Here is a 26,002-nt window from a genome sequence, read left to right as displayed (position 1 = left end):
TACGATTTTTAATTCATTTTAGATAAGAGTTTTTCCCTGGAAAGCACCAAACTTTCAGGTAAATATACACATGGTGATCAATAAGTGAAGAGACAAAGGGCAGGAGGTTGCAATTAATAACATTATTTTTATTATGACAATTTATTTTACACTTAAGTATCAAATAGTACACACACTTATTTCTTACTTATTGCAGTCAAAACCGTTCATACAATTGATTTTAAGGCACTCTTTGGTTGACGTCAATTAAAATTAAACGAAATAAATTAGGGATTATTCCAAATTCAACTCAAGGGACTATGGATTTCTCCTAAGCTAAATTGAAAAAATTAGATATGCAAATTAATTTGTGTTTTTCTTAGTTCAAGGCGCGCTTAATTGCAATTTAATACTTCAGCTTGTGGTTGATTTAATAAGTTATGTTCAGTTGTTTTTCTGATCAACGTCTGAAAAAATTAGATTTATAGCATAGCACCTATGCATAAATCGACAGCATAGAAAGCGTTGTAATTGTAATCTTAAGCCTACTTGTACATCCGCAGCATTCTTAAAGAGCTAATAAATACTGATATATACATTTTCCTGTTTTATGGCAAAATAGTAACAGAAAATCACTCAAAATTGGATATTTCTTCGAAATAATTATGTGGGGAAAGTGCATCCCAAAACAACCCAACGGAACTAATCCTAAATTATATACAGTTCTGCTTTCTAAGAGGTCGAATCAATACGTACTATCTATCGTTGAGTATTTGGTATTACCACAACTTAAAACCACCTTCTTCATACAAAGAATTGTTCATATTTGAGGTCATACACTAAATACCAGGGCTCTGATTACTCAAGTGATTTTGCGGTTCTTTTCCGAAATGTATCAGGCTTGATACTAGGTGCAGTCAATTTAAGAAGTTTTATATTTACAATAAAAAAGTTCTTCGAAATTTCTATTCAAACATGTTTAAATTCACAGGGAAAATGGAAATTCTTCGTCACTACTCGACTCTTGGCTCGACGTCGGCGTGTCTAGTTGCGGAAGCCCCAAATCCAGATATTCCTGATTGGCGGTGATGGTAAGAATGGCATCCAGATCTTCAACCAACTTGGAAAATACTGGACGATTGTAGGGCTCGTAACACCAGCAATCTCGCATCAGCAAGTAAATGTCTGTAGAACAACAGGGAGGTTTTTCCATTCTATGGCCGTTTCTTAACAGCTGGAAGAGCTTTTCTACGCTGGGCACTGATGGATATGGAGTTCCTAGAAACGAAGGATTTGCTGTAGACCGGCATCAAGGTGAGTGGCAATTTGCTTGTTTAGCCAAAAATATTCAAATCTCATTGAACCAAGTCAAGAAAAAATGCTAATTTAAAAACTGATGTCGCCCCAAATTGAATTGAACGTACGGAGTTATTTGTTAAAAATTTACCGCTGTTATAACTTTGTGGTTTTCAAAGATGCGGAAGAGATTTTTTAGCAGATTGTAGAAAAATGTTTTGAATTTGTTTATCTTCATTAAAAATGTAATACAGGGTTTTCGAGAAGTGCGTACCAAATCAAACTTCTAATTTTTGTCAATGGGACACCAAATTAATGCAAAAAAATTGGATTGCGAATTGGAAACGATATGTGACATACACAGTGGTCCCCATTCAAGAAATGTATGCAGTTACTTAATCATATGAAAACTAATAGGTACAGGGTCGTTCATTTTAAATGGGTGTTTTTACARATAATACAAACATTATACAGGGTTTYCTTGAAACGRGAACCATTTCAAATCTAAAAGTTTTTTTAATAGAAGCTTTTTAYGGCATTAATATATGCAGTAGTTCTTGATTTAAGGAATCATAATGAAGTGATTTGGCCCCTGTGTAAAATTTCGCTGTTACGCAGTATTTAGACGAATATTTTGAATTCCAGATTGGAAGAAGTGCAGATGGCCAGCGAATATTTCTAACTTGGCTATTTTAGATCATTTTTTGGGGGAGATTTTTAAAAAGCAAATTGAATCATTAAAAGCAACCAACGGCGATTAGTCAATATACTTAGGAAAATAGTCACTAAAGAAATCGAAATATTATACGAAAACAAATGAAGAAATAATTTTAGCTGAATTAGACAAACGAAAACGAATTTATACAATATGTATCTATTCAAGAAAATCAGGCGACATGTTGAACAACCTAATTCAATTATTTCTAGAATTTAATTTTTTTTTAATTCTTTTGAAAACTAATGTACCTACTTAGATTCAGAAGATTCGATTTTTAATTGTTTCTAGCTCGGAAACAGTTGAACTTACAAGCTGAATGAAATGAAAAAAACCATTGGTTTGATCTCGTACACGTTTCTGGAAAATCCTGTATTAAGCTTTTATTGCTTGTAAAAAACTTGAAAGATTTCCTACAAACTGACATAAAATCTTTCAAAATCACATAACTATTGTAGTAGAGTACGTAGTTAAAAATACGAATTCTATATTTCCCAATTCACTCAAATAAGTTTTTTTATTTGCACATATTATTATGTGACTGAAACCAACAGCACTGGTTAGAAATAATTGCTTACCTCCCATTGTCATAATTTCCCACAAAAGAATTCCATAAGACCACACATCGGATTGTGTGGTGTAAACTCGGTGGAAAAGAGCTTCAGGTGCCATCCATTTGACCGGTAACCGACCATCGCTCTTTTTCCTGTAGTAATCGTTGCAATGGATGTCTCTGGCTAGACCAAAATCTGCTATTTTCAACACGTAGTCATCGCTCACCAAGACATTTCGGGCTGCCAAGTCTCTGTGGATGCACTGGAAATTAAATTGGCGTTACCGTCTCGTGCTCATAAGGAGATTATTGTTCTTACTCTTCTGGAAGATAGATATTCCATGCCTCTAGCTACTTGATAGGCAAAAGACACCAGGTCTTTTTGAGTTAAGGCTTCTTTTTCCTTGGGCTCGGTGCCAAATGCAATTTCGTATCCTGCCGCTGGTCGGTGTTCTCTCAGGAAGTCTTTCAAGTTTCCAAAAGGAGCATATTCTACTACAACATACAGTGGACCGCCTTGTGTGCAGCAACCGATCAGGTTTATTATGTTGATGTTTTTCCCGATAACTTTCATCATTTCCATTTCTGATACCAAGTCCATCATTTCATTATCGTTGTGACCGTCTGAAATTTATCATTTGAAACTGAAATTTATGAATTGTTATTACAAAGTCTTGCCTTTCAACATTTTTACTGCCACAGTTACTCGGCTATCAGGCTTTAGTAAATTGATAGCTTCCGCTTTTACCACTGTTCCAAATGCTCCCTCTCCAAGATTTTTGCCCATAATTAGCTTCTCCCTGGGTATTTCCCAGTCTGTATCTATGGGAAGCTCATACTCGGAAAGCAGATTATCGCCTGTGTTGTTTAGTTGCGCTTTCTGCTTCTCGATTTTCACTACTGGCATTAGCTGGAATTAATTAATATTTTCAGCAATTATTTTTCTAGTAGTTTTTTAACTTTCTTCCAGGCTTTCAATCCTTGAAAATAGTTGAGACAAGTGAACGTACATCACTTAGCTGAACTGACTTGAAAATTAGATTTGATGAAGCCCACATTTCTTGTCTAAATCATGTTAACTAACGATGAGTACATACATATATTTTATGAATAACATTCACCTTTTGCAATAAGATTTTTCATCGATTGTTGAAGCAGAGTTTTACACTGTGTAGAAAAAAATGGTCTGGGCGAATTTAAAAACTGCAGAACAATTTTTGACATTTTAAGTTTTTTTTGTCTTACCAGAGGCTCGGATACGTCTTCAGTATTAGTCATTTTTTCAATAATCACTTTCTTGGTCCATTGGGTAATCATGGCCGACCTTGCCGATTCTATGGCAATCATCTTTTGTCGTTTTTCTCTAAAGCCAAGAAGAAACAAAGTGAACATTTTCTGTTTGTGCCCATAAGTGCCTCTTAGCTTACCGTTTGATTCTCTGTCTGTAATAAATGCAAATATAAAACAGCAACAAAAATACGCAGCCGGTTACTGCCGCAATTATTAGTACAATTTTCAATGTACTCGGCTTGGGCTCGTGAGCATCTAGAAGTATTTAAACCAATAGGTTTTTAGCGAAACAGTATGCAATTTTGCTACCTGGCAGTACATCCACAACAGTTAGATACGCTTTAGCGGTGGTACTTCCTAAACTGTTTGTGGCTATGCACATGTACCACCCTTCATCTTCGTGAGTAACATTACTAATTTCCAGCTCTTCGGGTGTAATAGAACTCTTCGGCTTCTAACGAAGTAAAAATCTCATTATCTTGGCAGGGAAAAGCAAGACAATTTCAATTGCATTTGAAATTAAATATTCATGCCTACAGCTAAGTGTTTGTTAGTTCAGGCACAAAAGCTTTCATTGGTGGATTTCCCATGCCAATTTGGATGCAATATCATTCTAGAAGATGCAGCCAATTATAAGCGGTGTAAAACAAAACTTTTTTTTTTCATTTTATTTCTTCTGTATTCTTTCTTTTTTATTCAAAATAAATGTCAAAAAAATAAGTGATCGTTTCTTGACCATAATTAACCAGGTTTCTTTCTTGGATATTAGGTGTAGGTAGTGAAGAGAAAAAAAAATAACTTTTTAGCTAGCTGAAAGCCTAGATAAGGCCCTCAGATAGCGATTGCAGCTAATTGCTTTAAAAATTATGTGACAAAATCTCCTAAAAACGACATCAATAATTCTAAAATAGCACATTTATTGCACAGTTCAGTTGTAGCTAAATTTGAAAAGCCACTTTCCTACAACTTCTTTTTTTATTATATTAAGACCGACTTGGATAGCATACAGGATGATTCAATTATTTATATTATTATTTTAAGGATTTTAAGGGACGCATACATGATATGAAGAGCAGAAAAGAGAAATTTCTAGTAGTATCAGACACAAAAATTGTCTTTTCCGAGATACACTCTAAGTATTTTATTGCTGGAAGACAAAACATCATTTTAAATACTTTCGCCATTCTTTGCCTGGGGACAACATTAGTAAGCCCTGGTCGGATGCGAACTAATTGTTTCAAGTGACCCCATAAATAGAAATCGAAGATATTTAGATCAGGATAGGCCAGAGTCTTGCTTTATTCAGAGATTCCATAAAATTTGATCAGAGTAATTATCCAAAAATGTGGAGAACTTTGCCATGCATAAACTAGAGTACAATGTTTATGCAAAGTGGTAGAGTTTTAAGTAATAGTTAGTTACCTTCTAACCATTTGTATCTTGTAGTGAATGGATTATCACCGTTTTCATGATCATGGCGAATATACCACTCCTATAAAATAATCACCCGTTATTGTCTCATCACATTTAAGCTAAACTGATGCTGATTACTTTTTTATATCCCTCAATGCAAAAATATTTTTATTTGACCAAACTGTAGTTTGATTATTATTGAAAATTCTGTTTAGGGTGAAGAAGTGCTCGAAAATACAACTACATATATTTCCATAAAGTTGGACGATTTGAAATTCATCTTAAGTAAAATTAATAAAACAATTCCCGACCGGATTTGTTACTATAAAGCGTTTGATGTTGAACACATTTTTTTCTGTTGTATCTTCAGATCAAAACTTTTGAATCAACCTGTATACTAAGGATACAAATTTTGGACGATGATTCAGTATGAAAGGGAAATGATGAATGGAACGTGATGCAGGACCAAACGTAAAAAACATTGAAAACCACATGCATTTTTCTAATGCAATTTCCACACATTATTATGCATACCTGTATTTCGTCAGAAGAATTGTTTTCTGGTGCGAGCTTCAACCAAGTCATATGAGGGTGTAAATCACTGACAAATTTACATTGAAATCGCGCTTTACTTCCTGTTAATACAGTTAAGTTGTCTGGACTTTGTGTAAGAATCGGTGTATTGTGATATCTCTCTAGAAAGAATACTTTATTTTAACCGCTAATAACGGTCATGTAAAATCAATAAAATCAATAAATGTATAATGTAATTAGTAATCCACAATGAGGCATCCAAATCAGCGCGTTCTAAAGGTTTTAATGTGTAAATGTTTTCACTGTGTCATAATGTTTTCAATTCAATTGAAAAAAAAATTACTAAAGAGCGAAAAGTCGCTATTTTTTTTCTTACAACACGTGTTATTTTTCTGAGAGTAAAAGTGAAACACCATTGAGTTTTGAATGATTTAAAATTTATTGCTGATAGTGTTTAATCAAATTTTTTATGGATGTTTCAATGCCTGGAGTTTGAAGGGGTTTCATATTCGGATCCAGGTTTAAAACGAAAATGTTAATTATTATAATATTTAAAGGATCATTTTGAACTCAAAAATTTAGTTCTTTAATGCCTGCACTACGTTGTTATTCACCCAATACAATATGATTGGTTCTCTTTTCTAAATTACGATTTTCTTACTTGTTTCTAAATTGATTAGATTTTTAGGTGGAAGTTATAGCTTATCGCGTTCAAAACTAATATGGAGAATAAAGATATGTGCTTCGATGAAATTTAATTTTAAATATATTTATTCAATTTAAAATCTCAAGTTTTTGAAATAATAGAATAATTTTACATTTAAATAAATACGTTATAGGATTTGTATAGTAATGTGATCAATTATGTGCAGTATATAACGATCGAAGCAAGGGCGGATCCAGCTTTCAAGTCAGCGGGGATCATGTAATAGAGATTCAGTCAGGACTGGCTTCAGTCCAATTCCAATAATAAATGTAATTAAAGAAGTATTGTATTGTTTTTTATACCAAAATGTATTGATATAAAGTGACCCAAAATTAAGTTACCACCACCAATATTTTGGCAGATAAACCTACTTGCTTAAACTTAACTTAAACTCAACAGTTACCGAGAAATTTTCGAATGGACTTAGCAAAAATTATTGTAATAAATACGATTCATTTCAAATGTCCTTAGTTCTGAGAAAAGCCGATTTATTTAAAAAATAGATGAAATTTAAATGTGCAAAACGTGTGTCATTAACGGCTTGACAATATTCACTTATTTATCCTGCGACCAATAGCATAACTGAACCTACGTAGATTTTGTTTATTATGCCCTTAAACGTAAATTATATGTTTTCCAAATGAAATGTTAGTGACAAAGCTATTATATCGGTTTGTAAAATTTTAAATTATTTTACCAACTTAAACCCTCTAAAAAGCGCTAAAGTATTCCCAAGCACCATCACCATATTGATAATGTAATACATTCAAATTTCTAAGGTTTTAACCGTTCTAAAATCTCCCATGTAAACTGAATTTGTCGATTTTACGAAACTAAAATTGTTAAGATATTTTTTTATATGGATAGTAATGAATCAGAGAAATTAATTACTATTCCACAATTTAAAAAAAATGACTTGAAGATCTAATTCTACTCTATAAGGAAAAGATGTATTTTAAAATCTATATATGTTTTGTATACCTATTTAGTTTTTCGAATATGCGTTGTATAAATTATTTACGTGGTAGTTTCTAATAAACCTGCAAGGCATTTCAGATTAATACTCAATTTACTATCAATTCATCATCTTTTGGATGTATTTTTAGAAACCTGCATTAACTCGTACATTTTTGCCGAAAACTGTTTTTTTCATAATTAATTCAACTATTTTTGTAATAAACTTGTTAGGACCTACCGATAACGCCCAATACGTAGGTAAAGTTCACACAAGCTAATTCATTGCACACAACACACGTGTAGTTTCCGCTATCATCAGTAACGAGATCTTCCAAGATCAAAGACCAATGATTTTGTCTGTATTCCCCATAATGCCTCTTTGGTTCTTTCCCATTTTTAAACCAGGTTATATTTGGAGTTGGATTTCCTCCTGCTCGACACTTCAGTTGAGCCATATTACCAGCTGGTTTTACAATAAACCGTTGCATTTTACCAGTATTTACAAAATGTGCTGGCTCAAGAATGGTCACATTGTATTCAGCAACCAAGTTTCCCTTTGAGTAACACGTATAAACTCCTTGGGATTTCACTGTTAAGTTAGGAAGCAGCATCGTTGAAGATTCAAACTGCGAAAAATTAAATTGCAATTAGTTGAAGAGATTTGAGAATTGGTTCTTTTCTAACTTACGACCACTGGCTTGAATTCAGTACTGTTGAGCGATCGGAATTTCCATTCAACGTTCTCCTCTTCCAGGCAAGATAACTCAACATCTTGATTAACGGTTTTCTTAATAGTCTGCCTTTTTGGTTCAGAGGTGTTGGCTGCTATTTCAGTTACAGCTGAATATTCGAAATCTTCTGAAACTAATTTCAATAAATCATGAACACGCAAAGGTACGCAATACTTAACAAATTGCGAATCAATGGAACGCACTTCTTCAATAGTTAATAAAACATTTCTATCTTTTGGGAAATTTGTAGGCTCTTTTTTTAGTTCACTTTTTTCAGTAACATACAACATACTTAAGACGCTTAAGACTTCCAGAGATGAATTTAACTTTATGCAAACGTGAGCAAAATTGACGTTAATTTTCCAATTACGAATGATAAAATAGAAGACAATTCTTCAATTAGGGGTCCTTATCTCAACAAATTATTTTATTGCAACCGTGTAAATCAAGATTGATGTTCATGCAGACGCTTATAAAACTTATTTAAGCTCATTTAGTTCCATCAGGTTGGGTCTTAAGTGCATGCTGCATTAGAAGCAAATGTTGACCCATTATATACCTGAACATCATACGGATGAAATATTGAAAAAATAGTTAAACTTTTATAAAATCTTAACTGCGGAAAAACTTATAAAGCTCTGACCTGTGGGATCAACAGCCAATACGTGTAATGTGTAGATGCAGACTGCAAAAAAGCTCCAAGGAAGTATGGGCATCTTGTCAGTGAGTTTTCGTCAAATTTTCTGAAAATTAAAACAACAATGTACACTGAGCTATATTCAGTAAGCATTGTCTAAATTTACAGCAATATGAAAATAAAATTAATTAACTGTTACAATCGGACTCCACATTTGTGGAAAAAATACGGCCGAGTTAAAGGAACTAAATGTTTAAAAGAGCCATGGCGAATTATTTCATGTAGACTCTCATCTAATTGACATAATGTAAATTTCCTTTATGCACCTTTCCAGCGCTACATTGACGATAAAGTTGGCAATCTCCAAAACAGTTAACAACATACGTTTATTTTAGTACACGAGGCTAAATTTACAAAACCGCCCGAAAAAATAGCAAACAATTTAGCAAATTCAATAAACTGTGAATGTTTATAAAAATGAAAAAGGCAATTTCTGGAAACACTGGAAAATACGTAAATGTTATTCCAAGCGTAAATATCACCCACATAACGAATGAAATCAAACTTATTATTGCGTAGATTAAACAATTATCGAAGAAAAAACAGTTTTATTTATATTAAGGAACTGAGAAGGATTTTTGGAGCCAGCTGAATTCGGTTTGGGACGTTAATTTAGAAAATGGAGAAAGTAATCGAGTCTGGCTCACATCGATAATTTATAAAAAGCGCGCTGTATTTAAAGCACTTCAAATAAACCAAACCTTTAATAAAATCATTGGGATAACCAACATAAACATTGGTTTCACTATATAAAATTTTATAGCTCAAGCGTACCAAAAGGCTTGAACAACTCCGCGTCTTTTCTCTTGCTGCAGATTTGACGATATATAATTTTTCGTTCTAAATTTAACTAATTTATAGGGAGAATTATGAATGGGTTGCCTTACAGCAAATAAATAAATAGCAGAAGTCATTGCCATCGTGAGCCATTACTTCGGGTATATAAAGTAACTGCTGGCAACCCCCTAACATTATTTCAGGAGCGTACTTGTAGATTTAAACTAATAAAACCCCTTGATTTCTGAGGGAATAAGTAAATGTGTGGATGTCCTCAAATTTAATTTGTTTTTGTATTTCTAAAACTTATTACGTCTTTTTATAAAAGCTTCGCTTTAGAGAGAATCAAGATGTACCCTATGACCATATCGTGGTTGCAATTAATCTTACTGTATTCTCATTCATTCACCTTTGCATATAAAAGTGAAAGACTTTTGCTGAAAAAATCAATGCGACGTAATTTAAGAACAAAGTTTGAACGCAAATGGTAGCTTAAAAAAACAGAATTTTTCTTAAGGATCGGTTTACATGAGACGCCGCTGCGAAAGGTTTTAAAAACAGATTGAGCACATGTGTCTCACACGTGCGACTATCGTAGTCCACAAGTCTTACCATAGCTCGACCCCTGCAGACTTTTTACCTGGCAGCGTTTTTCGCATTTCCAGACGACTTTGCCAAATATTTCTTTTGCAGCTGCGGTAATAAGCATTTTTTCATAATTTTCTAAAAGTAGCGTCAAATTAACGAATTATCTATTCGGCTTATATACACAATATCACATTAGAGTGATATTTGGAATATTCTAATATACGGGGGGCTAAATGCTGTGAAGTGTTGTCTTTATTCAAAGTGGTGTATGTGTGCTTTTTCTTACAGAAGCTAGAAGGACGCTCAACGTTTACCATTAAAGAAAATATTGCTTAAAAGCTTAACACAATCAACTATTATAGTTCTCAAGGATGTAAACCATTCCAAAGCATTAAAATATCGAACTAAAACAAAAGATTCCATTCCATGACTCATTGCCAATAAAAATCTATATACCTAGTTTCTGGCTTGAAACAGCCAGCCGAACTATAAATTGCGGTTATTGAGCTTGAAATTCGTATATTGGGACACTTGTGAAATTTGACCAAACAAACCGTATGAATATTTTTTGTTAACAACAAAAGGAACTCCGTATCGAACGAAGTTGTCGATTCTTATAGACCTAAGAAGAGGCTGTTTTCTTAAAACATGGCAAACTGATTTTATATGTATTGCATGCTTATATTATGCAATGAGAATGGTTAAGCCTTTTTCGTAAACATTACAGAATTTTCGCGATTAAAAAATACTGATTTTTGGAAAGAGCTTTGGCTCATTTCCCCGAAAATAGCAAAAATTTAGTATTCGTGTCAACTCAATTCAGACACAAATTTATGGCAGAAACCTTAACGATGCTAGAGAAATACACAAATCTAAGACCATCAACCGGATGTTACTTAACAATCTATTCGAATCTCCACATTGATTAGATGCAAGAGTGTTCTCGACTTAAATGAACTCTACTTAATACCCATATGCCTCAAGTATAAGTGTTTTGTTGTCTACTTTAAAAACAAAGTGTTTAGGCGGCCATGAACAGTTAAAACACTGATTGTCTTATATGAATAACCATTATTACATACACTATTTTGTGGCACTTTTCACTATGTGCTTGATACCATAAAAGTCTTGAACATTTTTTTTGAATTTTCAATTTTCCATAAAAAACAGACATTTTCTCCTCATGCCTTTTTTTCAAGAATTTTTCTGATACTCTAATATTTAAGAAAATGTGTCGAATCACAGTAATTCACATTTCTGGCGATGATGTTGGAAACTGTTAAATATGTTTAATAACGTTCTTTCGGCGATTTTATCTTTTAAACCTTTGCACTCAATTTTCTAAAATTCTCTCATCAAGTTTCTATTAACTATACATTATTGTGTATCTGCTTGAATGGCAACTGCTTACAACTCACAAGTTTTCAATTTTTTTTTACAAATGTCTACAGGGTGGCTTTCACTGACATATTGTTTAGGCAAAATATTGCGTTTCAGACAAATTTATTTGATTCGAAAGTGAATAGTTTCCAGGCACAGAGTGTCACAGTGCAAACAAAGTTTTCGTTTTTCTTTAATAGATGTTTAACCAGTTTTACTACCCCCAAACTAAATTGCTTTGATAGTTTTTTTAGCTCGTATGATCCAAATTGTTTATTACTTCGCTTGTAGTTCCTAGCGCTATGTCGCTTTTTTGTTGGCAAAATCTTGTTGTCGGTTAGTTCTTGAATCGTCTATAAACGAAAAATGTGCAGTTGGTTCAAGATAAAAATCTCTTTTACATGGACAAAAATTATTTTACAGTTAAGTGCAAAAAGAAATATTTTAACTTAAAACATTACATTGAATTTATTGAACATGCCCCGACCTAACTTATTTTGTATGGTTTGTTTATGCACCAAAAAAAATATTAATGCTGCGAAAGACTTCCGAAACAACAATTTATTTCTTCAGTATGACAATCATTTATTAAAAAAGTTAATAAATGTATTGAAATCAAGTAGTTCAGTTAGAACAATTATTATGAAATAAGAACTTTTAAAGGCTTCTGAGTTTAAAAAGAAGTTTAAAAAATTTCTTAACATGCCATAATAAAAAATGTTTGTTGAGCTTTGTGTGATTGAAAATTTGAGCAGAATTTAAGCAGAGAATTTTGAGCAGAGTTTAATTGGAGATCTAGCGTTTGAGTCACCTAATTCCAAAAAATAAATAGGCTTCAATGTGAAATTTCTTGAAACGTGAGAGATATCGACTTCAATCATATACACATTTTTTGTTTAGGAAATTTTGGAGCATGAGATATGGTCAACCAAAACGCGATACTTTAAAACCCATAAAAGTAACTTTTTTTATTTGAGGTCTTAAAAGGCTCAAGACTATTGCGGCAAGAACGCTCTAAAAACTACATGCTAAGTAATAGAAAATTTAGATTTTTTAATATAAAAAAACGATTAAACACAACATGTTTTCGGAATAGTAAAACTATTAAATATGTATTTAAAAAAACGAAAATTTTATTTAGACTTTCACACATTGTAACTTCGAAAACATTAAGTTTCAGATAAAACGAGAATTTGCCTGAAACACAATATTTTTACCCAATCAGTTTTCTCATTTATATTTCGTTCGGAGTAAAATCCATCGCACTATTACACTTTCTTATGGTGATTAAGTCAAACATTTTTGCTTAGGTTTACATTGAGGCAAAAGTTGCTTCTTAATTTGGACGAAATGGTTGGAGATCAGTCAAAGCTTCTAATGCAAACAGTATCCGAGTTCATTTTAATTTCCAGAACTGCAAGTGAAATTAAAAACGAAGATAAAAATTAATTGAAATAAGCAAAAATGAAAATAAGTTTACCGTAGAACGAAAGAAAAAAATAGCACCAGGAGATATCCATTAAAGCGATTAATCGTTGGTATTGCTACCATACCCTTGTGAAAAATTAGAAACAATAATTTAAAAAAAATCCATTGATACCTAATAATAAAGTATCTTGAGAGATACAGATACTTGAGAGAGTATCATAAGAATGAGTGTTAAAATTCGAAATATTTCCTCCAGAATATGGGAGGATTTCCTTTGCTAAATCTGTGTTTCCTTAGCAAACAAATGAGCATGTATCGTGTATAGGATGTATCAGAATGCTTGTCAAGCTGTCACTCGTCCCGGCCACTAATTATTGCGTCACGGGAACGCCTTGTGGGAAGCCAATTTATCAGTTTTTAAACCGGAGGCTGATTCTAAGAATATACGAATGATTTGAGGAATGTCATTGTTTCAGACGCTCTAAAATACCAGACTAATTTCTGAAAAAAAGCGTAATCTAACGTATACGATTACCTTGTTTACTTACATGATTTCATTAACTTGAAAAAATCGTTGGCAAACGCCCACAGATTTCACCATTTACCAAAAGCTTTTCTCAGACAGATTGTAGAATATTAAGGTCAGACCGAAATGTGTTTATTTTCTTTCCTCAAGATCAACATCTTCACCTCTAATATATTTATATTTATTTTTTATGTCTCAAAACTGAATGCAAAATTTATACTGGATGTTTCTGTTTCAGTGTATGCTCAATTGACGATCATCTTTAAATTAATATATTATCAAGAATACTGCCATTTTAAATGCAGTAATTATTTAAGGGCTAGAAACATTTCTTTTAGATTTGAGAAAATTCTTCTTCCAAAGTTCCCTCTACATTATACGAGTACATTCTCTCTACATTTGCCTCACCTATTAATTTGTCTCATATTTATTTATACAGAGTGATTCAGGAAGAAATGGAAATATTTCCTGGATATATCTTGGTCCAAATAAGCAAAACAAGCCACCGAGATTACCGGATCTCACTTCGCTAGATTTTTGTCGTTAGAGATCGATTAGTTCGTTGGCTTGTGCTACAAAAGTGGACACAAAGGTTGTATTACTAAACTGCTCAGCAAAATCAACTTTATACTGACTAATTTGGCTCAACTTTGTAACTGGAGTAATTCTGATTGTTGCGAACGATTCTATTTCTGTTTGAAGCGTTATCTAGGGCAATTCCTTTTCGGTTAGTGCGTCTTTTTGATACAAGTTCTACATAAAGGTAAAAGAAACTTCAAAATTGAAGAAAGTTCCACATGCTCTGAGTTGGACAAAAAGCGTTTCTTTATATTTCAGCAACACAGGCATAGCAAGATAGAAGTGGTATCTCGAAAAAGAATTTAATTTACAACGAATTTATCACTCACCTCGTTAATTTAGGGAGTGGTTTCAAAAAAAAATTCTTTTTGGAATTGCAACGAATTTTTTTCTTTTGCATCGACTTGCAAAATTTGATAAGGCTCATGTTGAATCTAAAACTTCGCAGTTGATTTCAGAGAAAAATTCAATATACATGCTGATGAATGTTGCATGAATGAACGAAATATTTGCAAGTAATTTTCACTTAGTTGAAAATCTGCCAGAATCACAGATTTCGGGGCAATTCTGATTTGGGTAATTTTTTATGCAAGTTTGTATATCGATTTTTTGTCTTAAATTGTCTATGAAGTTTTAGCTTCAACGTGAGTTCTAGGTCGTGAAAATCGGATCAAAAGCAGAAAACGTATCGATGCAAGACCAAAAAGTTGATTTTTTGAGACCATCCCGGAAATTAAAAAGATGGTCAAAAAAAATAAAAAAACGGTTTAGGGCTATTTGGTTTATCTTCAAACTTTTGATATTGAGATCCAAGAAATCTCATTTATGTCCAATTTTGCAAAATAATCTGCCAAGCAGAACAATTTTGAAAAAACAACTTTTGGATTATTGAGAGACTTTCTAACATTCAAGCTATTATAGTGGGCCAGCCAGCAGGTTTAATAGACACACGCGGACGGAAAAACTGAGGTATTAATGATTATTAAATTGGATCAGATTAACTGTGAATGTTGCCCTGTGGCTACTGCTGCTTCTTAAGAATTCCTGTATTGATACGAATAATTGTCGAATCGAACTTTCTTAGGATATAGGAAATATCTCGAAAACGGCGAAATAGTCCAAAGGGTATTTAACTTAATGCTAACGTTAACTTGTAGTCTTCTCTTATTTCCAAACAACTTTGGATAAACAATTAGAGAGCAACACACAATTATTTCTGAAAATTAAGTAGGTACATTACACTATTAACTATACATGTAGAAATGAATCTGTTCTACTGAAGATCTTTCAAGTTTCAGAATTGAGACTAAAAGGGATTTGGGTAAATAACAGACATAGGTTGACGTTAAATGCTCTTATTTCACCAGGAAGCATATGAACGGTTGAACAGGCAGGCTAACAAAGATTCTTTGAATAGATGGAGATTCACATTTGCTTAGCAGGCTAAAACTATTTCTAATAGCGTCCAGTCTAAAATTTTACCGTCCCTGATATAATTTGCAAGGGTATATCAATATAAACTGACTGCCATTGAGGCACTAATATGAACTTCCCCCAACATTAACCCATTAAGAAACAACTTAAGTTTAATGCGTTTCGTTTCACTAAACTGTCCGTTTGACTACAATCAAGACGTTGTCATTCTGCTTGATTTGTTTAAGACATTTTGGTTTATACTCTCTAAGAATTAGAGCAGTTAATTTAGCAAGTTTACGAATAATCGACGTCATACCAATAAAGTTCTTTGTGTGGAAGTATTCAACACTCGAGAGAGCGTAAGCGAGAACAGAATAAACAAAGGTTTTTATGACTGAAAATCTGCTAGACACATTGCCCAGTTTACAGCATCTGGTTGAGAAGATATATGCGTATCAAGGTGTGAATCGACAAGTACAAAAAATCTACAAAATTGTTCTAATAAGAGTCACTCAGGAGAAGAAGTTGAAAAATCAAGAGGATTATCAGTAATTAAATGCTGTGCAAATGATCAAACCAGTTTTTCAAAGAATTATCGGTTATCCGAAAGTCACTGAAAACAAAACATGGGGTTTGAATCTCAGACTGATCAGTCTAAAACTTCGGAGCAATTTGAGAAAAATAAAGTGCGGAGTATTATTTCTTTATTATCTCTAACTCTCAGGTTGAACGTGAATTTATATTAAAATAGAAAAAGTTAATTTGCTGTTTAAAATGTCCAAGCTTTGCTCAGTTGCCTGGGAATACTTTACTAAATAAAAAAAATCAAGTTCAAAAAACCGCATTTTTAAGACGCTAGGTTTAAAGGAGTTTACTTGAAAGAATTTTACTCATTAGCTCCTAAATTAAATATGTACTTGTTGTAAAATACAGTGTCTAATAAGCATTTAAAACTAGATATACAGCGTATACCTACTATTCGGTTTTAATTAAATTTTAACATTATTTAACAAGTAGAAAACCGAGCTTCTTTGAATTTTTGGGTGTTATTGCTTTTCCACCGGAAAAGAACGATAGAGTACTATCTTTGATCAAAAGCATTTAACGCCAGAATAATCCTTATTTAAAATTAAACATATCCAAAAAAATCTATTAAAAATCCGCTCTTTGATGATTTTGGATTTTCATTGTTTTACCGCCGAACACTTTTTGTCATTATTATTTCGACAATCGACTTTAGAAGTCGACCACAATCTTTTTAGCAGAAAAAGATCCATTGGTTAAAATTTCAAAAATGAAAATAAAACATTTGTGGGCAACAAAATAAATATCGGTATTACCGATTGGTATTTAGCGACTAAACGGGAAAAGACATTTACTCATTTTCAGATGTACATGTTAAAATATTTGGAAAAATATTATATTTTTCTCATTTTGTATTTCAACATGAAATATTTTGTTTTTTTAACCTGCCTTCAATATTTTTTTCAACGTTATTTTATATCCATCAGGCACCCAAATTGCGATTAGAACGTTCTGCTCTGAAGCGCACTGAAGAGCTCCAGCCTTTCGACGAAATGCTATAAAGCAATAAGGCAATACATTTAAATAGGCATTTGTGACCTCGGTTCCATAAAGTATGGCCATATTATTAGGTTTATCCCAAAACAGGCAGAAATTGTTTTTAAAGCTTTTTTCATTTTATATCAAAATATATTTATTAATAGAGTTTCATGAACCATATGATATTTCAATCATACCAAGTATATGGACCCATATTGATATTTAATTAATTTCCTTTTGATTTGTTTACACGTACACTAACACAAACTAACCCGTTATAGATTTACTTACATAAATACTATACTACCAAAAATACATAAATGGACTATTTTTAGCCGTGTTACATGTCCCGCGATTGATAAAACTTGTAGGTTCTAAATAAAATGTATTTTTTCGTTTTCATTTTTGAAAGCAAGTTATTTAACTTTACTGAAGAAGTCATAAATTCTGAATCACGTAACTAACATTGGTAAATTTTGGTTTAATTTTTCAATTTAGCAGTTACTTGAGATCCTAAAACCGAAATTTTAATATGCCCCCTATTAATCTTAGGCTCAGAAAAGCTTAGAATAGAACAAAATAGATATAATAATATAAAGGATAATTCAACAACAAATGAGCTTAAGGAGTGTCACGAGAAAACACCGCCAAAAATCGAAAATACACATGAAGCAATAAAATTAACATCGATATGAATCGAGTTAGGAACTGAAACTTGAGACCACATGGAAACCCATATAAACTATACCAAAACCCTGAAAATGAGAAAGACTTTATCAGAAGATCAACATTCTTTTGGAATAAAAAACTGTATAATTAAGAATACAAATCAATAGATTTAAAATAACTTTGATCTGATGTAATGAAAGGCTATTAGCAAAACGTTCCTGTAAAGAATGATGTTCTCGAATATTTAACTAATTAAAAGTATTGAAACGATCAGAGCCTCCAAATGTTTTAAAAATTTGCATTGGACAATTAGTTAAACATATCTATTTTCTGTAATCATTAAGAAAACAATGTTTATTTAAATAAATAAAAATCGTACTCTCACGTTCAATATAGATTATTACGCTTCTTATTAGGTTGATTTTCTTAAATAATTCATTTGTCGTAAGATGTTCAAGCCTTCAAACCCGACATACAGACATAAATCGAGTTACTAAACCAACAAAGGAGTTGGTTTATTTCACGTTTTATGAATTGCTTGCTTTATACTGATAAACAAACGAAACTTTAATATACTTTCGTCCAGGAGTATTGTGTTTCATCCAGCTACCGAAGTGATGTCTATTTAGATATATTTAGAGGCAAAACAGCAAATACCTTCTGTAACATGTAAATGAAAGATAATGAGCAGAATAGAAGTGAGGTATTTAACAGCAAATGTATTTTTGGGCTTTACTCGAAGAAAAACAATCGAATTTTCTTGCTAATTCCCAAAAACAAATAGATGCGTTCGCGCTGCCACTATTATGAAACCACAAATCATCCTAGATGGAATGTGGAAAGTAACTCATGCATATTTCCTTCACTAATAAGACTATGTAAAACTCAAAAATGAACTAGTCTGTTTATTTCTGGACATGTTTATCAACATTCACTCCATGCACATGACCGGGCCGAGAAGATCCAGTACAAAAATAGTACGACTCTTCCGTCCTGTCACAAAAAATTTTTAATTATGAAAATATACCAAACTTTATTATGATTAGGCGGTTTTATACGAGTGGCGTGGAGGTGCTAGCCAGGAAGGCGCAATCCAAAAATAATAAATAAAAGTTATATTAATATTCCGACAGATATGCCTCACTTTCAAGAAAACTAGCACAGGGCTGGATTGGAAATGCCGTTTATTTTCAGACTTTTTCAAAACAGTGGCGTCATGTACGGTACTAGAACTACATTATAACCAGATTTATTGAAGCCGAGCAGTCTTTCCATTGCTTAAGATGCCTAAAAGCCTTCAATAACTTAAAGGGTTTGAAGTGCTTGTTCATTCTTTACAATTCGAAGGGGTTTGAAATGGCTTATCAAAATCTTCAGATTATTTTTAACTAAACTTGAAAGATTAAAGGTTTTATTGTGATTTAGTAACGAAGCAGTAGGAGTCTAGAAATTTAATTCGGGCAGAAAAAATCAACTGAACAAGATCTAAGTTTTAATTGGAAAATTTAATTTTTAATCAAACCATAGGCACAGTATTAGTACTGATGAAGTTGAGCAAACAGAACCATTAGAATTCGAATAACCACATGAGCAAATGGCTATTGAAACAAATGTGGAATTGCAGTGATTAGTAAAGTAAATATTTGGAATTTTGGTTTCCAAATTCAGGAGATCCGCAGACATTATTACTTACTTGTTTTGATTAGTTCCATTAATAGGCTGGTACTCTTGAATATGTTAGTTGTTTTTTTATTAAAATTCCACTTAAATGTTCAAATTAGTTTACTGTTTAATCTAAGCAATATGAAAATAGAAGAAGAGACTCTTCGAGAAAGCAATAATTATTATCTTTTTATCTCTAATTATTTCGTCCGATCCTTTGCCTTGATGTTCTAAAAATTTTTGATGCTGAGCCAATCAACTTAATTGTTTTTTTTCTTTTTTGCTCGTCGTGCTTAATTTTGTTTTCAGAAAGATGCATCTTTTAAAACACGCAAAAATGATCTCAAAGAATTGAACTCCAAAATTGGAAAAATAAAACTGAATTCAAAAATTTGAGAAAGCCTCTAAGGTTCCCAATTTAGACCTTTTTATTTCCCATGAATTTATCTTATGAGTAAAATAATTGCCCGCTCTTCAATAACGTTCTCTCGTCTACAAAGGATATAACTATTTTTTTCATTGAGTTTTTACTTTTCTAGCGGTTTTCGTGATTTGGTTCTCGAAATTGCTTCATAATTTCAATTTAATTTGTCTGTCCATTAATTCAATTTTATTTGCCTTAGATTACACATGTTATTTCTTATTAGTCTTCTTATAATTGGCTTGTAATTTACTAATGAAAATTATTTTACTTCGCTGCAGCAAATTATTTCTCTAATTATGAATCTAATTTCAACAATTTCACCAAAAATTGTAATATCAGCTGCATTTGTTTAAATCTATTTGTATTCATTTATCTGATCTTAATTATCGCTCTGGTTTTTCTTTGGCATAAAATACTATTTAAACACAAATCCAATTACTAAATTTATATTTAAAAAAAATATATAAAATGGTCTCAAAGAAATTTGCAAGCATCAATCGGGAATTCTTCATGCCTTAACATATTCGCAATTGCTTCAAATATTTCTTTACCTTTCTGTATGTTTTTAATATTTTACTTTTGATATCTTATGAGAACAATTAACGTTTTCTAAGCACTTTATGTATGTTTTGGAACTGGTACTAAATAATCGTTTTCTTTTTTAAAATCTGCAGCAGAAAGGCGAACTATTTTACGAATTACTACTTAAGTAAAATGCAAAATATTTCTTGAGAGGAATAATTGATTGAAAACATTTGAGTTTCAGTTATTAAAAAAACCTGCGCTTCACCAATGTATGAAACGTATTTAGTAAAGTAAATATACAGAAAATCATACTTTCGGTATGATTATATTATACAGAATATTATATATTTAAAATGAATTCAGTGCCAAAAATTAATCAATCCAAAGGAAAATAAAATAATGTTTTTGAAACAAAACTGTGAGAACGTTGTTATTCCAATGTCTGATATTTAAATGTTGAAATATTATTGTACTATTTTTAGATGAAATTTCCATCAGCTGTAAAGCTTTGCTTAGATGGACTGTATATTAAATAATATAATATCAATGTATAAGCAAATGTAAACAGTGTCTTTGACTCTTATTAAACATTATGATTAATTTTGTGGCTATTATTGGGTCATGCTGTGTTACATCAAGATAAGTAGCGGACATAAATTCTGAATTTTTGTAAGTGTCTCCACTTGAGTGCATACTGCATAGACGCCAAAATAACGAGTTTGTATATTAAAATACTCACATATCGTAAGTAGCTAGCTTTCTTAAGCCGCATAACCAATCAAATGCGCTTAAATTAAATTTTATTTTCTCTGATTGAAGTTTGACCTGGTCTGGCATTGTAAATTTAAGCAGGCATCAAATGAATCATAAAAGCAATGTATGCGAAGACATTGTGTATTATTGTTTATTGATTTTAATTAAACAAATAGAATGGTAGTTTCATGCAATTGAGAAGCTTGGCATCTAGTTGAGAGATATTGATAAAGACCACCGCCTATTAAGCAAGATAATATTGTTGTGAGTCTACAAAATGGATTAATAAGCCGGTGATTGGGCAGGATGTTGAATATTAATTAATGCGCAATTTGAAATATTATTTTTTGCAATTTGTGGTTGCGGTTTAAAGCAGATGTTTTATTGGTAGTGAGAAAATAGATCGAGTTCAAAAAAATGTCCAGCAGAACTCTGCAAGCGCACTCTTCAAATTTGTTTGCTCCATTGTTGAGAGACTTTTCGACAAACCCGTCGAGATGCCATTTGGGTTTTACGTTTCCTTAATTGCGTTTGAAGTTACAGTAATTTAAGAAATTGCGATTATTGAACTGACTTCTAGACTTTCGCACTTTTTGAAGAGCATGGTACTGCGCTTTTATAATCGTTCCTAGCCTTCTCACCCTCATAGTGTATCAGTGTAAAAGTTTTACATCTAAATTATTTAAAATTGTCATTTTTATTATATAAGCATTGGATTTGAAAACTGTTGCTTTGTCAAATTTATACCTATTTCATAGTGGGTATATTCAATTTTTTTTTCATTTTACTTTTTGCTATATTTTTCGCTTTTCGGCCGGTAGAAGTAGATTTTCATTGTAACGCTTGAATAATTGTTAATAACATTTTATGGGTTTTTTTCATCAATTTACTTATAAAATATTATATCTCAATTGCAATAATCAAAATTCAAAACTAGATTTTTCAATATATTTATATATCTATTGATATCGATATCGAGCGATATCTAAATCTAGCTTGGTGCATTTCTAAACTTGCTTTATTTTCATACTTTTAGGCTTTTGAAATAATCTTCAGTAAGCTAAGCTTTGAAGAAACCAACAAGCTAAAAACATAATAAAGCTAAGGATGAAAGCTCTGAATTCATTTATTTCCATTTAATCAGCCCAACAGGTGATAAAATGTAATTTATATTTTCAAGTTAAAAAAATATTTATCGAACTAGAAGAAGTTGATATCAACACATAAATAAAAAATGAAATTTAAAGCTGAAAATGGTAAACTGTGAAGAACTTACATTTAAAAGCCTGTTTGTCAGTTGATTAATGAGTATTCGACTTCAATGAAGAGACCCATGCGGGACAGCGATTTACGACAATTAGAGTGATTATAATTAAGCTAAATATATACAGGTTTTGACATAATGAAGTCTCGGATTTACAAACTATACAAACTTTCATAATAAAACATAATTAAATGCGTGAAGCTTTAATAGTAGAAAACATTATAATTTTTTTTTTCTAAAATAGATATTTTAGAAAAGTTTAAAGAGGTATAAGTTTTGTGCCTTTAACTTAAAAATTATTACTTATTAAAAAATGCACGCTATATGAGAAGCTAGGATGGTAGGTAATAATTAGTTTTTGTTTCTTTATAAATTGTTAGCATTTATTCTATACGAGCAAAAAGTAGGTACTTAAAGAAGTCCTAAAATAGCAAAACAGCTAACCATTTAAATTAAATATAAATCTGCATTCAAGATTAAAGATATCAAATGGAGCTAAACGTTCTGGACGAAGGCGCCTCATTCATTTTAGGAAAATTACAACTAATCAAATGCTGGAAGAAGACACTTAAAGCGAAAACGTGTGGGATTTAATTGAAATCAAGGTTTATTTCTTGAGTACCTTTTAACCACCTTATGATAAATTTTAGCATCAAAGACGACAGATTTATAGGCCTCAATTGCTGAAAATAGCTGTTTCCATGCTTTTGCGGCCCGTAGTTGTATTCTTCTTTTATTACTTCCAATTGGAGGTCTTTGAATTTAAGCACAAATACATAGAGATCAATGAGATGGGTTGAATAGACTTAGAAAAATTAATTATTCACTTATTTCATATGAAATATATTTCACTTCTTTAAAGTTTTGCATACATCGTATCTTCGAGAAAAGAAAAACGCACTTGTAGTGAAACAACATTGAAAAAACTAAAAAGTTAAAACCAACGATTGCAACTGAAAAGCGTATATGAGAAAGTATTATTGAAAAGATACATGCTTGCAAATATTCAAGCGTTATTTATATAATTACCATTTTCGTATTTCTATGAAAAAAACGGCCTTCTTCAGGGCACGTAAACGAAAAAGTAATGGTCAACAAGTAAAATAAAACATAATATCGTGTTATGTATACACATAAGTTTCGATAAATTGATGGAAAAAAGATACCAGAACTTCTATAGCTCATGTTTTGCCATCATCTTCCAGATTGTGGCGCAGTCTCTTTGCGTGCATAATAGATGTGCCTTTTGTTAATTCTTTATGTGTGTTTTATTTACGTTTGCATTTTTTCTGCTGTTAATAACACTTGAATATGCATATAAAAAATCATCTTACAGAATAATGTATCTTCATTCAACCCCAGAAAGATCTGATTAACTACCAGACAAAATAATTTTAATTGAATTTTAACATATTCTATTCCACTAAGGTTTTCCATGTTCCAAGCAAGCACTTCAAGAACCAGTTTTGGACCTATTGGTAGGTACTGAGCTGGTGAACTTCTTCTGAGATGAGAGCTGATATGAGAGGCTACGGTAATTCAAAATTAGTTTTCTGGATCGCAATAAACGCAATGCTCTTTGTACTTTATTCTTAAAAAATAGTGTACATTTCTGCACATTTATATGCTTTCTAATTACCAGACTTAGAAAACAACATTCAAAAAAGGCCTTAATGCAAATGACTATTTTTATGCAGAATTTTGGTACCGATTAGGAGATTATGAAAATGATATTGAGTTCGCCTAATTTACGTTAAAGGTAGCTGGATATATTATATTTTGTCCGAATCTATCAAAAACGGAAAATCTAACAGAATAGATTTTATAAATGTTTTGAACCCGTGTGGCAAACAATTTGAGAATGTTTATTTGTTATAGTAAGCTTGTGCGCTTGCTACTGCTACTATTTTTTCAAGCATAAAATGTGTTTAATTAGCTTCAATACGCATAACTGAATCAGTAAATACACAGTTCGTAAATTTCAAAAGCAATTGATTGGAAATTGATGAAAACCTAAAAATAATACAAACTTTGCGAATTTAGAAGTGCGCGAAAATAGACGGATCTCTAAACGCACTGGCGGCAACGGCACGACGTTAGAACTTTCCTTATATCTCTTTTCATACTGGACAGTTGTATACTAGAAAGATGAACAATCACTTCACTCACCCATCAAAAGGTAGTTGCTGCTAGTAAACCAAAATCACTGAATTGAATGCACCAGGCACAACGCCGAGACGCAACTTTTAGTTCATTAGGGCCGTAAACGCGGATTTCCAAAGATGCGGGCAATCTGTGAATGAGCCAGCCAGATGAATGTGATTAGGGTGGACACCTTTCTTAATTCATCCGTCCCTCTGTCTTGTTATTATTTTGGTGAGACTGGTGGGAGTAGTACCGGGTCCACTGAACACAACCGACTATGGAATGAGCTTAGCAGCTTCTGCTTGCTTCTGCCTCGAAAATCCAACGTGCAGGCTATTTTCGAGTACCGCTGTCGTAGTTGCATATTGCCGCCAGTTTCTGCGAATAATTATCTTAAGCACTCCTATCCAGATGCTCAAAACGGTCTGTTTATAGTCGAAGTTTCAGACTTGACCTTACATTTCAAAAAACCTACATTAACCACGCGGATAAACCGATGCTCTATTGAGCGCTTGGCTCTTAACTCCTAGAACTTTCATTTGCTAGCAGAATTACTTTTTGCTGCTTGAAGGAAAATCTTGTGCTATGTTCTTTTGCAAATACCAAACTCCTAAAAACCTATCCTAAAAGGAAGATGTTTTTTGGAGGCCTGATCATGCGTCCCGCTTAGGTCTGTGGATTTGCAATTATTATCCAATCAAAAATAAGGAACCAAAATATAAATGTATTGTTTCGATACAGTTGCTAACACAAATTTGCACTGTAAGTATCGCTGCTTTTATATGGCTTCAATTAAGAATACTGGTATCAAGTTTAGCTAGTTTGGGACGGTGAACAGAAACTCTTTACTTTCTTGAAAAAGCCCAAAAGTATCAAAGTTGTGTTTTTTTAAATGAAATAGCCTATATATTATTGCATTTTTGGATTGGCTGAACAAAATAAGTATTCAAAATAAGTTTTTTGAATAATACGAATTTAATCAAAATCTAATCTAATTTTCACGTGTCAAATACTTTAGAAGTATTTAAGTTATGTAAGCGTAATTTATAGTGAAGTGTAACAAGATATAATATTTTATATCCCAATGATATTAAACCTACCATGTTACACAGGGTGTCCACAAATTTAAACTAATCAAATAAGAACTTTAAGTGGCTCTAACTTGATTAATTTAAATACAACCCCATATTTTTTAACTTACCAGAAAATGCAATTTTTAATTACCTATCGAATGGTATTAGGATGTTAATAGCTAAGTTTTTGCCTTTTTACAAAATACGTCAAATAGTCGTTCTGTGCACCATTTGGTGTTGTTTAATTTAAGGTTCCAATGTATCTAAGTTGCCCATGGCATTTATACATGTCAAATCATTTATTTTATTTGTCAGTTTAAACTGCAAAGTCTCTTTTTGATACGGTATTGTTTTTTGTA

At 32.1% G+C, this 26,002-nt stretch overlaps 1 protein-coding gene across 2 annotated transcripts; it reads right to left on the bottom strand.

Annotated features, from left to right (window-relative positions):
* Window positions 1-125: 125 nt before the first annotated feature.
* LOC109536874 (fibroblast growth factor receptor homolog 1) lies at window positions 126-24,906 on the bottom strand. 2 transcript variants are annotated; one of them, XM_019903317.2, is made up of 12 exons: window positions 24,595-24,906; window positions 8,818-8,917; window positions 8,132-8,307; window positions 7,682-8,069; window positions 5,781-5,941; window positions 4,143-4,284; window positions 3,971-4,088; window positions 3,789-3,906; window positions 3,222-3,453; window positions 2,863-3,167; window positions 2,569-2,806; window positions 126-1,257 (listed from the first exon to the last, which is right to left on the bottom strand). In XM_019903317.2, exons 2-12 carry the CDS (start codon window positions 8,888-8,890, stop codon window positions 965-967), a joined length of 2,244 nt encoding a protein of 747 aa, XP_019758876.1. In that variant the 5' UTR covers window positions 8,891-8,917; window positions 24,595-24,906; the 3' UTR covers window positions 126-964. The 2 variants fall into 2 exon arrangements, with proteins under 2 accessions (XP_019758876.1, XP_019758875.1); XM_019903316.2 differs by having other exon boundaries at window positions 4,143-4,287; window positions 24,595-24,904.
* Between the last annotated feature and the right edge of the window lie 1,096 nt (window positions 24,907-26,002).

Source organism: Dendroctonus ponderosae, unplaced genomic scaffold, assembly GCF_020466585.1.
Source record: "Dendroctonus ponderosae isolate FM_Combo_2020 unplaced genomic scaffold, Dpon_F_20191213v2 Dpon_F_20191213_6, whole genome shotgun sequence".
NCBI classification, from domain to species: domain Eukaryota; kingdom Metazoa; phylum Arthropoda; class Insecta; order Coleoptera; family Curculionidae; genus Dendroctonus; species Dendroctonus ponderosae.
The sequence above is the reverse complement of the archived record's forward strand: the minus strand, read 5'-3'. Positions and strand labels throughout refer to the sequence as shown.